The following is a 14,441-nucleotide window of genomic DNA, read 5'->3' on the forward strand; positions in this document are numbered from 1 at the left end:
GTTTACCTACCCATGTGCTAGAACCTAAACTTAAGGCTGCATGTGAGAATGCATGAAAAGTGGGAATAATTATGTTTTTCTACATCCATTTTTCACACAGCGGAATGTCAACTTGGCAAACACATCAGTGAACTATCTTCTTCCTTTTGTAACAAATCTTTTCTGGGTTGTGGGCAATGATATAGCAGATCGGATCAATGGATAAAGACAAGGATTCTCTACTGACAGTTATGGACATTAACTCAGTGTGCTCTCTTTTAGCTGTAAGAGTAGTGGGTACCCCATGCATGTATGAGGCTCTGGAATATGGCAACTGACTTTTTAGAAGTCGAAAATGAAGTTAGCTTCTTACCAATACTTTCCTCCCAGATTTGGTAAAAAAGGCAAATATTGTGTGGAAAATGTTCTCCTTTTCTTGAGGAATGACACATGGGGTTGGATTTTTCTGAAAAGAGCAGTTTCCTTTGTCCTGGGCAACCTAAGAAAGGTCACAACAACACAAAAATAATTGATTTACCCTCTTTTGTAAATACACCACCTTTTCCATTAGATTAATTTAGATTTTTTTTAAAAAAAAGAAATAAAAGGGGGGGGGAACCATACCTTTCCCATATGGGCAACCAGGAAAAAAATGAAACAAAGACCACTCCTGTAAGGGCTGCCAGTTTCTTATATGCTTTTCCTTACTTACATATATTAACAGCAATGAATGGAAATAGAAAATTGTCTATTGTCAATCCTACCGGATTTTGCCTACTGAGAACCAATTATTTCCTTTCCATCTTAGTGACTGGTAAGTTCTAAAATGCCTTTATTTGGAAGCAAGCAGTTTTTATTTCCATGGTTGTTAAGTTAAAGGAGCAGTATAGTTGCCATTCTCACTCCACACCAGTTTGGTAATATCAGAACTGCTGGACTTCCGGGTTGGCGCGAACAGCTAATGGCGGATTCCCTCTGAGCTCCGGAGGGAATCGGCTCTGCTGGGGACGGGTCTTGCCGCGACGGCGATGCGGGGACCCTCAAAAACCTCAGGCGCGGATGCCTGAGGACCTGGTGACTCGGTGGGCACCTTAAGCGCCCTCCCCGACCCATGAAGAGCCTTTTTAAAGGCTGCGGAGAGGGTACGGAGAGTGGCGTGGTACTGGGAGTAGACCGCTACCCCAGCGGAGCGGAGCCGTGTGCCATGGCTGAAGAGCGCTGACTTTCTTCCTCAAATTTGGACCCAAAAAAGAAGCAACCCGTGAGTAGATTGGAACCTGGACTTTAAAATATTGATCCGTAAATTCAGTACGACCGGGGGATGTGTTAAAGGGAAGTCCACACCCCCCCTCCTGCAGACGATTTAAAGCAATAGCAGGAAAACTAAGTTGGAGAGCCTACCCTTTTGGGGTGAGTTTAAAAAGACAGTAACTTTCACGATTGGATGAAAGAAGTGTGGAGCTGGAGTGCAAGAGTGGTGTTTTAGAACTTTTTCTTTTGCCGTTTGTAATCCCCCCTCCCGGGCCCGGGAGAGTCCTGTTTCTGAGCCTGTTGAAGAGGAAAGGAGTTTGACAGCTGTCAAAAGCTGTCAAACGGGTGACTTAAAGTGAAAGAGTTTGCTACCCAAGATCTCTCTGGACTAAAATTGATATAAATTAACTAAAGTGTTTGGATACAAAGAAATAAATCAAGAGGAAAAGGATTGTTGGGAAAAGATTACTGTAACTAGATTCCCCCTAGGGGGAAGTCTGAGACATTACAATGGCTGTGGATGGAAACTTACTAGCTGAGTTAGAAAAAACATTCTATCTTGTGGGAATTCTACAAGAGCAGAGTCTTGCCATGAATAAACAACTTATGACCTTGACTGCTGGAATAAGCAGCTCTGCTGAAAGTATGGAGGACTTGAGTGAGAAAAAATCTGCAGCCGAGCGGAAAGAGATAACGCAAGAAGGAAATGAGACTAAACAAGTACAGGAGAAAGTACAGATGGAAGGTACAAATCAGAAGCCCATACAAATGGATTATAAACAAGAAGACCCTTGGATTATGTGGAGTATAAATCTGCAAAAGATCCGCAAGATGAAGGAAAAGGCCCCTGGAATACTGGGAATCCAAGAATTTAAAAGAAAGAAGAAATATGACTGGGGCCTTCATCTTTATTTTCATTCTGACTCTTATCTTTATTTCTATTCTGATTTGGAATATGAAGGATTGGTGGAAATTTTGCAGCAGTTGGTTTCAAGTGCTTTTGTGGGAAGAAAATCTGGCCTGACTGGGATACAACTCCTTCGAGATCCGAAGACCAACATGAAGGATTACCAACAAAACCGGCGGAGAGGAACTGAAAGAGATTTGAAGGCCTCGGACGTGAGGAACCCAGGCTAAGAACTGCTATTTTGGACTTGTACTTGGGAAGGGACGGAAACCGGGGATGGGAGGAGGGGAAAACAGAATTTCAAAAACACTTATGATTTTGGGTTTAGTTAATATGTTTTATGTTTTATAAAAAATGGGAAATCGATGGAAGAGACTTTCGAGTCCAACTTTAGGAAAGAACTTAATTTTTTACAAAAGATGTAATATTAAAATGGTAAGAAGACAAAATAATAATTTGCTGATATAACTATGGGAAGTGGGATGCAGGAAGTGGGGTGGGGGGAAGTCAACGACCAAGGTTAAGAAAGTAAGATCTCTGAAATTGTACGTGTTCTTGTCTTTGTCTTTTATGTGTGTGTTGTGTTGTTATAAAATTTTGAAAAACCAATAAAAATTTTATAAAAAAAATAAAAATATCAGAACTGCTGGATCATATAGGAGTTATTCTCAAGGGATGTTGTTGGATGAGAAATAACCCCTCCTATGGGAACTGGTTCTAATATTACTGGTGCTGGGTCAGTCTGGGGTAGAGGCATGGAGAAGTGGCAACCATGCCTTCAGAAGTATGCTACCAATGCAAAAAGAGAACTGGATGTGATTGTAGGTATGCGTGTCCTTTTGGTGAGGGAGGGGTTTACTGATGCAATCCTGACACCTTTTTAAATCACCGCCATGCATACAATAAGAGCAAAATTGCTTTCTTGTAGTCTTTTCTCAACACAAACCAACATGCACATCGGTGAAACACTGCACAAAAGGAACACAATTACAATCAGATATATGGTCAAGGTGGATTTTTAACAATGCTTTATCAATGTGCACATGTGCCACTGTATGCAGAGAGGGGGAAATTCGCTCATGAATGAAAACAAGTGAGAGCTACTCCAAACTGTGCATACAGAACACTCTGTAAGATATTCAGAAACAAAAAACGAATCAGCTGAAGATTCCTAATGCAACAAATTCTATTACAGAAACAAAACCAAGTAACTAGCGGGAAATTTGGGGAATATCCCTTGCATTCACATCCTTTGTATATTCTTTGTTCCTCAATAATGGTTTCTCAATTACTTCTTCCCAACCATCCCATGCCCTCCCACTAACCTTTTTTTTGCATGTGGCATTTTTGCACTTGCACATGCAAAAATGCACACCTCTCATGAATGGCCTCTAGATATTATGGACTACAGCACCCATCACTCTCAGCATAGCCAATGATTAGAGGTTGATAGGAGTTGCAGTCTTCTGGAGGGCACCATGTAAGGTACCCTTGCTCTGAAGTTTCTGCAGACTATTCCTGTTCCTAGCAGTGTGGAGCAAGCTGGAATAACGTAGCGGAGTGCTTGTGAATGACAAATTGCAATTTCTCAAGAGGCACCCTTCTGAGATGAATATGAATCAGCTGACTCTGTTTGCCCCTAAAACAGATGTTTTCTTCACAAGCTCCATAGTATGCTGACCTCGGTGACTTGTCAAATGTTTTATCTTATAATAGTTGTCAGAGCTGTTTTTGGCATGTATCTTTTAACAAGTATTTCCTGACGTATTCGCAGTGCAAGTCCACAAACTAGGTAACTTGTAACACACACATCCCCTTTTTTAAGCAGAAGATCCAACTTCTTTCAAAAGTGGACACTGCAAAATAAATAGCTGTACACGGCCTCTCCAAATGCGGAAACAGTTTGTTCTCCTGGACAAATTTACGACTTACAACAAGCAAATAGGGGATGCTTTGCACATGGCAAGAGGCTGCAAAAACAGATGTGACAAGTGATGTTTCTTCTTTCTGCCCGTTTCCTTTCAGTGTGCAAAAAGTGTGCTTGTGAACAGGGAAAGGGGAGACAGCTCCAGTAGGAAACCACATGCTTTGTATCTCCAAATAGAAAAATCTCTTTCTGAAACCCCAGAAAGCTAGATGGAGTAATGATCTCACTCAGTGTAAAGTAGCATTCTATGTCCTTATCTACCCATGAGAAAATTGCATGAGCTTCACAAGCAGCCAAACATAACAAACATGTGTCCTGCAGCTGATCCATGGTCACTGATGGCATTGCTTATCATACACGCAGTGCTACAACCTCCTTCACTTTCCCTTGCCAATGAGCTGGCCTCTGCTAGCTCCTTCTTGCTAATCTACATTCTTGTTTTCAGAAAAACTTAAGAGTTTATGCACTTTTGGAATGCCCATGCTAAATTGGTCTACCAAGCAGCTTAAGAGAACAGCACGCATAATATCATAGAAAGCAGTAGCCAATGTGCTGCCCACCTCTATGTTACAACTTCCATCATCCCTGACCATTATTCATAGCTAGCTGGAGCTGATCAGAATCAAAAGCCCCAGTTTCTGCAGGGCACCTTGTCATAACTATTCTCTGAACAATACTGGAACCTTTTAAGGTCGCCCATTTGAAGAAAAATAACTGTAATGGGTCAATTCACACCTACGTCAAACTTCTCTGAACTTTTGTGGCAACCAAAATAAGGCGTGACTGCCCCTCTTTGGTATGGCTAACAAAGACATTCAAGTGTTTGTGAACAGGAAGAACACATTGCATCGAATGTATCAACAGTGAGGGAAAACATTTGTTTTATTTAATTTTAGGGCTCACTAAAGGCTCACGTCTACTGTTAACACCACCATACATGGAATCCAAGCGGCAAGTTTACGTGTAACATTCCTGTGTCCAAGCACTCCATGGTTTAAATCCAAGGCTGTGCTTACATTTTGTCTTTCTCTGGTGGCAAAGGAGGGTAATTTATCCACTGTACGGATGCCAAGTGCTACTTGATATGGGGCAAAGTATCTTGCAGGAATTGTCCAAGTAACTGTTACATGGATCCAGCCATTATTGGTCCACAAGGGGCTAAATAAATATACTGGGGATGGCAGGTGGTTTTCTTAAGGCAGCAATATATTGCTTGCTTTCTTCAGCTTTGTGGGTCACAAATTGTTCAGAGCTGAAGCAGAGTTTTATCCTTCAAATTCCTTCCGTCTCTCTTTTATCCTTGAGTATGTGCAATTTCAGGCAGTTCCTCCATCTAATGGAGCTGGCAGCACTATTAACAACTTAAGTAGTTCACATCTCATTCAGAATCTGGCATCAGATAAAGGCTGCAATCCTATATATACACTCAGTGGCGTAGCGTGGGGGGTGCCAGGGGTGCCGGCCGCACCGGGCGCAACATCTGGGGGGGGCGCAGGTCCAGAGGGAAGGGACAAGTTCCTTCCTCCGCCGGGCTCCCTGCCGCCACCGCCAGCCTTGCGCCCTAGCGCGCGCGCGCCCCCCGCCGCCGCTGCGGCTGCGCTCCACTCACTGCTCGCAGGAGGAGCAGCCGCTGCAGCAGCGCCACCGACACCTGGCCGGGCACGGGCAGCCTCCGCACCCCGACGCCACCGCCATCCCCTCGGCCCAGCCACAGGCGGCGGCTGCTTCTGCCGACTGGGAGGGAGGAGAGCTCCGAGGGGCCTCGCCGCGCCCTGCGCTCCCCAAAACCCTCCGAGAGGAAGCCGGCGGGCGGGCGAGGGTCTCCCGGCAGAAGGGGGCGCCGCTGGCTCCGGCTCTCAGCGCAAGTCTCAGCCGCGGAGGGGGGGAGGATGGAGCACGGCTGGAAGCCCCCGGACCCGGCTGGGAGGAGGAGAGGCGCTCGCCAAGCCCGGATCTGGAGCTCCACCTACAGCCCAAGGAGAGGAGGGGCGGGGAGGCCCCCAGGGGAGGGGGCTTCGGCTGCCTCGGCCCGCGGGGGCTCCACAAATAATAAATTTAATAAATTCCTGCTGAGCCTTTGGGGGGGTCCTTGGCTCCTTCGCTCGCCCCCAGCCCCAGTGGCGTAGCGTGGGGGTGCAGGGGGCCGGGCGCAACATCTGGGGGGGCGCTCGCACTTGAGTGCTAAAATCCACGGGTTAGGGGGCGCAAATTACTTGCCTTGCCCCAGTTACTGACAACCCACGCTACGCCACTGTATACACTTACTTGGGACTGCTCCACTGAATCAGTGGGCTTACTCCTGAGTATACATATATAGGATTGCACTGCATGGCAGAACTTTTTGTGTTCTATTATATGGAAGTTGGTACTCCACTAAAGAAGAACCAATCTGACAACAGTGCCTTCGTTATCTTCTCTTTTTTAAAACTGTGTTTAATTTCAAATGCAACTCTCTCTCTCCCCCTATATAAAAATGTATTTTTATGCTGTGAACCACCTTGAGATCTATGCATGAAGGGTGGTATATAAATTTAATATATACAAAAAATAAATACAATCACCCCTTACTGAGAACATTTGACCTCTCTTAAGTTTAAGACAGACTCTTTTTACTTTGGATGGTGTAATGGGAATTGGGGTTGCTTATGCGTAAACTGCCAACTGCTCCAAGCTAGTCGTATAGCTAAAACTTTCCCTGGTTTGACAGCCCTTGAAACGCGACTGTCTTAGTCACTGGCAGAATCCGTGAGTGGGCGGGACCTAAATTTCTTCCAACATAGAAATTCTTTGACGCCCAGTCTCCTCCTAGATTCTCTGCGCGGAAGCCTTCTGCGCAGCGTGGGCGTGCCAAGCGGAGGTCCAGTGCTCTCTCCGCTGATTTCACTGGAAGAGTCTCGGAGCCAGTGGCGTAGCGTGGGGGGTGCCAGGGGTGCCGGCCGCACCGGGCGCAACATCTGGGGGGGCGCGCTCGCTGCCTCCGGAGTCGCCGAAGAGCCTCGGGCGCAGGCTGTAGCGGAGCCGCATGTCTCGCAGAACCGACGAGCTGTGCGCGTGTCCGGGCTGAAGGCACCCGGCAGGCAGCGGCTCTCAGCGCTCGCCGCGGAGGACGCGCCAGGCAGCCCCTCCTCACAGCCCCGCCTCCGCCGCTGCAGCTGCTGGGCCGTTGCATTTTCCTCGCCTCTCTGCCCCCCTCCTCCTCCGGGCAAGCGGCGTCCTTTGGGCGGCAGCGCCAGCGGCAACTCGCAGGTTAGGGGTTAGGGGGGGCGCAAATTACTTGCCTTGCCCCGGGTTAGGGGGCGCAAATTACTTGCCTTGCCCCGGGTGCTGACAACTCACGCTACGCCGCTGCTCGGAGCCTCCCCTCCGCTGTACTCTCAGCCTCCCCTTTCTCCCTGGTGTCCCCTGGATTTCCTTCCCAAGCGGAAGCTCTCTCTCTCTCCTTGCTAGTTCCCTCCCCTGCATCATTGGAGCGTCTTACCTCTCCTCTTGCCTCTGATGGCAGTTCCCTGACAGATGGGAAACAGCCTTTATTTGGAAAGAGAAATGCTTTTTGTTTGCTTTGGATTTTTCAGTGGATTTTTCGAAGTTTTGTGTTGTAGTATTATTGCATTTAACTATTTATGGTATTATTATTGTTAAAAGCAGCCATAAGAGCTCTACTGAGAAGAAGTCTTTTAAAAACTTTGTAGAAATAACTAATTAAATTTCAAAATCCTTGATTTACTAAAAATATCAAGTTTCACAATAGTGAAAGACTTTGGAACAATAACAAAATGTTGGTTTGTTGAATTTGAAAACGGCCATCCAAGGATGGATTCCATTTGGACTTGAATGGTGCTTTCAAAGTTGTCAGGTGACAGAAATTATTTCCATGTTTTTCAATATTTGTGAATATTTTCTGCTCACCAAGAAAAAAAATGTCATTGCAAGAAAACTCTTGCCAAAGTCACCATGTTACACAACTTTTTCTTTCAGATGATGGTCCTTTATCTTTTTTATTACTATTATTATTGGGGGCTGATTAATTTCGGGACATTACGTGCTTGAATAAATTGTATTAAAATGTATTAAAATTCACTTTGAGGTTTTATGACAATCAAGTGCTATATAAATGAGGTGAAACAAACAAACAAAATAATTATATCCTTGCTGAATATTGAATGGATTTTATGTAAAGAGAGAGAAACTCCTTATGAACTATTTCCTTACAACCGTGTGCAGTTTTGATACATCCCTCCAATTCTAACTGGTACAATTCCAATAACTATTATAAGAAGCTATTAAAACTATATATAGAGAAAGGGTGAGTGGTGAATAATAGCTTATTAGAAACTCTATTTACCTTTTAAAACGGTAATCAATCATTTCCAACTTCCTTCTCACTATTCCTAGCAGAGTTGAAGCCACACCAATAGCAGAAAGGGGAAATTATCTCACTTTTCAGAGTCCCTCAAGAAAATTATGCTGACCTTCTCTTTCTCAAACTCAAAAACTCTTCAGGAGGGAATTCCCTAACCAGGAAACTTAGGGGGGAAACCTTCTTCCGGAGGTCTTTGTAGCTGTTCTGGCAGTCATGATATCCTAGCAAACCTTCTGTTTCCTTGCTGCATGTGACACAGGATAATCTATTCATTCAGCTTACTCAACAATTCTTCTTCCTAAACAGTGACTGAAGAAGTCAAGCATCCCAAACACTGGCGCTGCTCACCTTTAACCAACCTTTTTGTTATGCACATCTGTTGTGAAGCGATACCGTTGCATTGCAAGGCAGTTGGCTCAGGTGGCAGCTGCTGAGAGGGGCAAGGACCAGGTGGCAGGAGGACAGAACTTTGGTGCCCCACGGCTGCGTTCAGGTGTAGTGGAGTTTGCTTCCCTATCACCAGTGTTGTCAACTATCAGTCAGTGGACTTCTGTACATGGAACTAGGCAGGGATATCTTGCCCATCACTCCATGTAGGAAAAGGACTTGGGCGACACCTGGTTACACAGGGGCAGCCTATGTCCTGAACTGGAGCTCTGAGCCCTCTCTCCTAATGAATCCATTAGCCTGAACCACACCTTCTCTTCTCCTCCGGTCTCCACAACATGCACCCTTTCTCTTTCATCATTTTCCTTCCCACAATCTCTCACAATCCCTTCCCTCCCCTTCCCACAACAGCCTCCCGTCTTGTCAGTTTCCTTCGTGCAGTTCTTCTGATCTAACTCACTCCCCCAAAGCTGCTATTTACACAACAAACAGATTCCACAATGCTCATTTATCATTTTGTTTTCGAGAAGCTTCAGAGAGATGTGCAATGTGGTCTTGGAGACAGGAAACACACCAAATTTAAAGAAAGGGGCACATTCTCACTGTGCTTCAGGAAGGAAAATGATATGGGTGGCAAGGGGCGTGGCTTGTGGAAGGGGCGGGGATTTGTGGTGGGGCTTCACTAGAGGGGCTCATGTTTTTCTCCTGTGGCAGGTGGAAAAACCCACCTGAACATCCCTGGTTCTGTGGCTTTGATAGTCAGACACACATCAGAGCTACTAGGGAAGGATGAGCACAACAGGAAAGAGGTTTTCACCTGCTTGGCACAGCCTTTCCCAGCTTTGGGTCCCAAGATGTCTTGGACTACAAGTCCCCTCAAGGTTAAGAAAGGCTGGCTGAATGTACAGGTGTGAAGGGATTTGTGACACTTGTGTGAACACACTGCATACCACGCCAACTCATCATCACCAAACCTTTTATTGGCGTCATCCATAGCAAATCAATACAGAATTACGGCCTTCCAAGTGACACAAAACATTTGTCAAATGAAAGAGGCAAAGCAGTCTAACATTGCATCTCTGGGTCTCCAGGGAGATCAGACGTCTGCAATGTGTTTCGATGACAAAAAGCCAGATAAAGATATTTAGCCGCTAACTTTGGTGAGCTCCTGATTATTCCCCAATAATAGAAATGTATGACCTCTAACTCTGGTTTCCATTTGTGGATGCAGAGTAGATCTAGGAACTGCTGCCCGCCAACTAATGTAATAGATGGAAGAGAATGACATTTTTCCAATAGCAGAAGACTACTTCCCGTCAACATGGCGGGAAAATGCAGTCACCCCACAGCAAAAGCATGGCTTTGAGAAAAGACAGCTAGGACACAGGCAGCAAAACAGTAACAACTAGACAATGACTGTATGACAAAACTCTATAAAGGCCCCGTTTGAATACGATGTGATGGATATCTCAAAATAGCCTGCACTACACTACCGATTTCCAATTAAAGATTATTTTGCTTACATCAATCTTTCAGAGCCACTAATGAGCATTGCCAAGGAATAAAGAAAATTTCCAGCTGCTACAGAGCAGAAGGTCAGGTCATTGCAGAGAAGTGAATTTTGCCTTGCCTCTGAGCGGATGGGAACTCTTTCGTCTCTCAGACTATGACCCAGACATACTCCACCTCCTCATTTGTAGATTCTTAAAACATGAGAATTTTTAGACAAATGGTCATAGAAAAACATTTCAAGCAGTGACTTCCGGCCCATCCCTAAAGTCTGAGGCTTTTGAGAAAGGATATGGACTGCCCCCTGCCTGCTCCTAAAGCACCTCTAAAATGTTTTGGAATTTTATTCCTCTTTTCCACTAAATATGTCAAAGGAGAAATTGAAAGGTGATTATAAAGCTAATGCAGGGTTATATTGTGGAACTCCCTCCCCCCTTTTTTTGCCACCCTGCAACATGAAACCTAAGACCATGCAAGGAAAGGACTTTTCTCCGGGTCTTCTCCTTTTCCACCAAAGAGTGGCACTGGAGCTCAATTGTCACGAAGAAAGCTTGAGTACTGGGCCTAAGGTACTCACATCGTACCTACAGGACCGCCTCTCCTGGTATGTCCCACAGAGGTCTTCAAACAAAAACATCTTGAAGGTCCCAGACCACAGAGAGTTTAGGCTGGCCTCAACCAGAGCCAGGGCTTTTTCGGCTGCGGCTCTGATCAGGTGGAACGCTCTGTCACAAGAGACCAGGGCCCTGCGGGACTTGACATCTTTCCACAGGGAATGTAAGACAGAGCTGTTCCACCAGGCCTTTGGTCAGGGCACAGCCTGACTCCCTCCCTTTGGCAATCCTCACAGAACTTCTAGCCCAATGGTTGCCATTAATTTGATTGGAATTAATTTTAGAATGAAATAATTTTAGAATGTTTTATCGTTTTACTGTTGTTAGCCGCTCTGAGCCCGGCTTCGGCTGGGGAGGTCGGGATATAAATAAAATTTATTGTTATTGTTGTTGTTGTTGTTGTTGTTGTTGTTGTTGTTGTTATCATTATCATGAAGGATATGAAACCACCTAAAAGTAATTGGCTCTATGTTCTTTCTTTCCCTGTCTTGGAACTGCAAAGCATTCAAAGTGCAGTTACATTGATGTGAGCAAATTCTACCTAAATTCCACAACCAGCTTAGGTACTTGCCAGAGAAGACCGTTAGGCTCGCCCGCACTTGTATTAGGGCTTTCTATAAGTTGGCCTCGCAAACATAGAACTCAATTCCTTCTGAGATTAGGTAAGACCTATCCCTTATGTCCTCTGAGAAGGCCTTGAAGACCCTTTGGTTTTCAATGGTTAACATAGCCTAGAGTTATAAAGTGGGGAAGCTACACTGTGTTCTGGCTGAGTTTTATTGTTTACCTCTGTACTGGCTTCTAGGCTTCGGTATTATTCTGAAATGGATATTTTAAAAGGTTTTTATATCGTACTTGGATTTTTAGGTGAACTGTTTTGTGAAGCATGTTCTCAAAGAGTACATTATAAATCTTTTAAAGAAACAAAGGAACCTCTTCCAATTTGAGTTGGTTCACACATACACACACCCACGTCCATTACTCTTCTCCAAATGTGTGTGAAGTGCCTCCGTTAAAACACATTGTCTTTGAGTTGACATCAGCTGATAGCATTTATTTATAAATCTACCTGTACTATATGAGGAACTGTATGTGAATAAATGTAAACAGGTCCCTCATGTAAAAAGGCATAGAAGAAAAGGGGAGGAAATGTGAAATGGAAAGTGCTGGAAAATAATTATAGTAAATGCACACTAAACAATAACTGAAATTAAAATACTTACTGTGACTGGTTATGACGGCTAATTCATACTCACATATGAACCATTCAGACTACACATTGACACTTTACACAGAAGCAAGCAACATTATCTAGGCCTCGGTTTTTTAGGTTGTTTTCTGTAGAGGTAACGCTTTGCTTTGCAAAGGCAAACCACTAACCAGACGTGCAACAAGGAGTGTTACGCCTGCTTCCCCTGACCTTTTGTCCTTTCACAATTTGGTTGCTAGACATATCGCTTCGCTGGAGCATGGTGGAAAACAGAGACATAATCAAGTACCGGGAGGAACATTTGAGGGAAGCACCTGCTGACACGTGTATTTGCTAGCGCTGGAAATGTGTGTAGATGGAAATACGTTAGGTTCAGGGTGGTTTCACTACTGTTTCCAATTGCTGACTTCTGCTAATAAAAGGAGCCTCTGCAGGGCTAGCCGGCAGCTTGCTTGGAGCATGCTTGCCAGCTTGCTTCTGCACAGCTCACCTGCATTACCAACTCCTGTCTCATGCCTGTTAGATTTCTGTTATGCCACTGTGCAGTTCTTGGAGTCACAAGACTCTGTTGACATTCTAGACTGTTGGAAGTGTCACGGGAGACTTCAGTTTTCTTTTTAACCCATTATATATTGATGACTAAATTACAACAGGACAAGCTCTCTCCCCTGGAGGTAGCTTGGTCCTTTATATCATCTTGCCCAGTGGTAAGGAAGATTTTGTCACACTAATGTGTTGGGGAAATGGAGATACGTGTGGTCTTTTCCTAGTTTCCTGCATGGACCCTGTTGAGGCCAATATAAGTCTATGAATACAGAACACCCATTTATGAGCCACTGATTATCAACAGGAAAGAATAAGGTTGTAGTATAGCATATCTGACACACATTGACAGATAGTCACAGAATTGATTATTATTTTTGACTGATTTTTCTTTTACCACCCTTCATTCAAAATAGCCACGGAGTAGTTTTAAAAAACTGAGCCGGAAGAGGATAGAAATGGGCCAATAATCTCTTAAGGGAAGTAAAACATTGCATTATGCTATCGACTGAGGAATGGATGCTTAACATAATAGGCACAATCAGGCTAAATTCCCTATTACAAATAAGTATAAGTCAAAGCTTTAAATTCAGTAGCTACTGCAGGAATAATACCGACTTTATTCCTTGAAATGCCAACTCTGGGACAAACTCTTATGTTACTGTCCTTTCCACCAAGAGCAGCTTCCAGGGGCTACACAGAACAGACTTTGAAAAAGATCTCACCATCATCTGTTGAATGTGAAACATTTCAGCTCCAGTAGCCGAGAGACGATTCGGAAATGAAATGTCGACGAAAGAGCCAGGAAGTGTGCTTGGGCCAGCGTTGTAGACCTTCAAAAAAACAAACAAACCTGTGACACACTTTTATTAATTTTAACTAGCATAGAAACCCCACCAAGAACCAGTACAGGCTACCTAATAATCATATACAACTGGAGCATGAACTTCACCTACAACATAAAATTGCAGCAATGATAAAGGCATAAAAAACACACCATTCTGTTAAATGGGGAGGGGCTTTCACAAGGCAAATTTATGAATCTATGAAGCTTGATCTAAATTTGAGGCTGCATGGATGAACCTGCCCAGAAAGCAGTGATTTCTCTCCAGTTGGTAGTGCCTTGATATTTACATGTTACACCAAAAAGTGCTTTAAATCTGAACCATGGTTCAGTTCTAAAACTTGTGTTCCACAACCAATGCCCAGCCCTAAAACATGCAGAGTAAGAATAGGAAAGAGGATCCAAGTATGAACATGCAAGCTGCCTTTACATCACCACTTGTCTCCGTGCGCTTCCCCAAACTAGGGGAAAGGCCTTACAGAAAGGACTGTAAACTTTGCATTTAAAAAATGATCATTAGGGTTATCAGTGGGGCTGGAGTCTGTCTCTATAGAAAACTGGACCTAATCGTTAATCCAGCTCTGCGTACTTATATATAGATGCAACAGTCAAAACATTTACATTCTGAAAAATAAACAAATCTCAATGAGACACGGTCCTCTCTTGTTTAAGATTCAGTCTCTGAATATGCGGCGGTCTATGTCGCTGTTCAGAATCCAGCTAACTCTAAATCTCCAAACATCTAGACCATTCTCCAAACATTGTTTGTGCTTTGAGGAATGCATGAATGATAAAGAGAAGTGGTGCAGAATGCCAAACCCTTACAATGTCCCAGAGGCACTTAAAAGGGGAGGAAGGGATCCAGCTACAATAAGGCCTAACTGCTGCATGAGATGCAAGAATAATGTAA

The 14,441-nt window shown here is 44.3% G+C and overlaps 1 protein-coding gene across 1 annotated transcript in view; it reads right to left on the reverse strand.

Annotated features, from left to right (window-relative positions):
• The window catches only part of ITGA9 (integrin subunit alpha 9), a 250,926-nt gene that overhangs the window by 40,695 nt on the left and 195,790 nt on the right, over nt 1-14,441 (reverse strand). Inside the window, exons 23-24 of the mRNA XM_081165107.1 lie at nt 13,413-13,520; nt 353-478 (exon numbers count right to left, since the gene is read on the reverse strand). Of these exons, the coding sequence (XP_081021233.1) occupies nt 353-478; nt 13,413-13,520 (234 nt within the window). The remainder of the gene's footprint in view (nt 1-352; nt 479-13,412; nt 13,521-14,441) is intronic.

Source organism: Podarcis bocagei (genome assembly GCF_964188305.1).
Source record: "Podarcis bocagei genome assembly, chromosome: 12".
Classification (NCBI taxonomy): domain Eukaryota; kingdom Metazoa; phylum Chordata; class Lepidosauria; order Squamata; family Lacertidae; genus Podarcis; species Podarcis bocagei.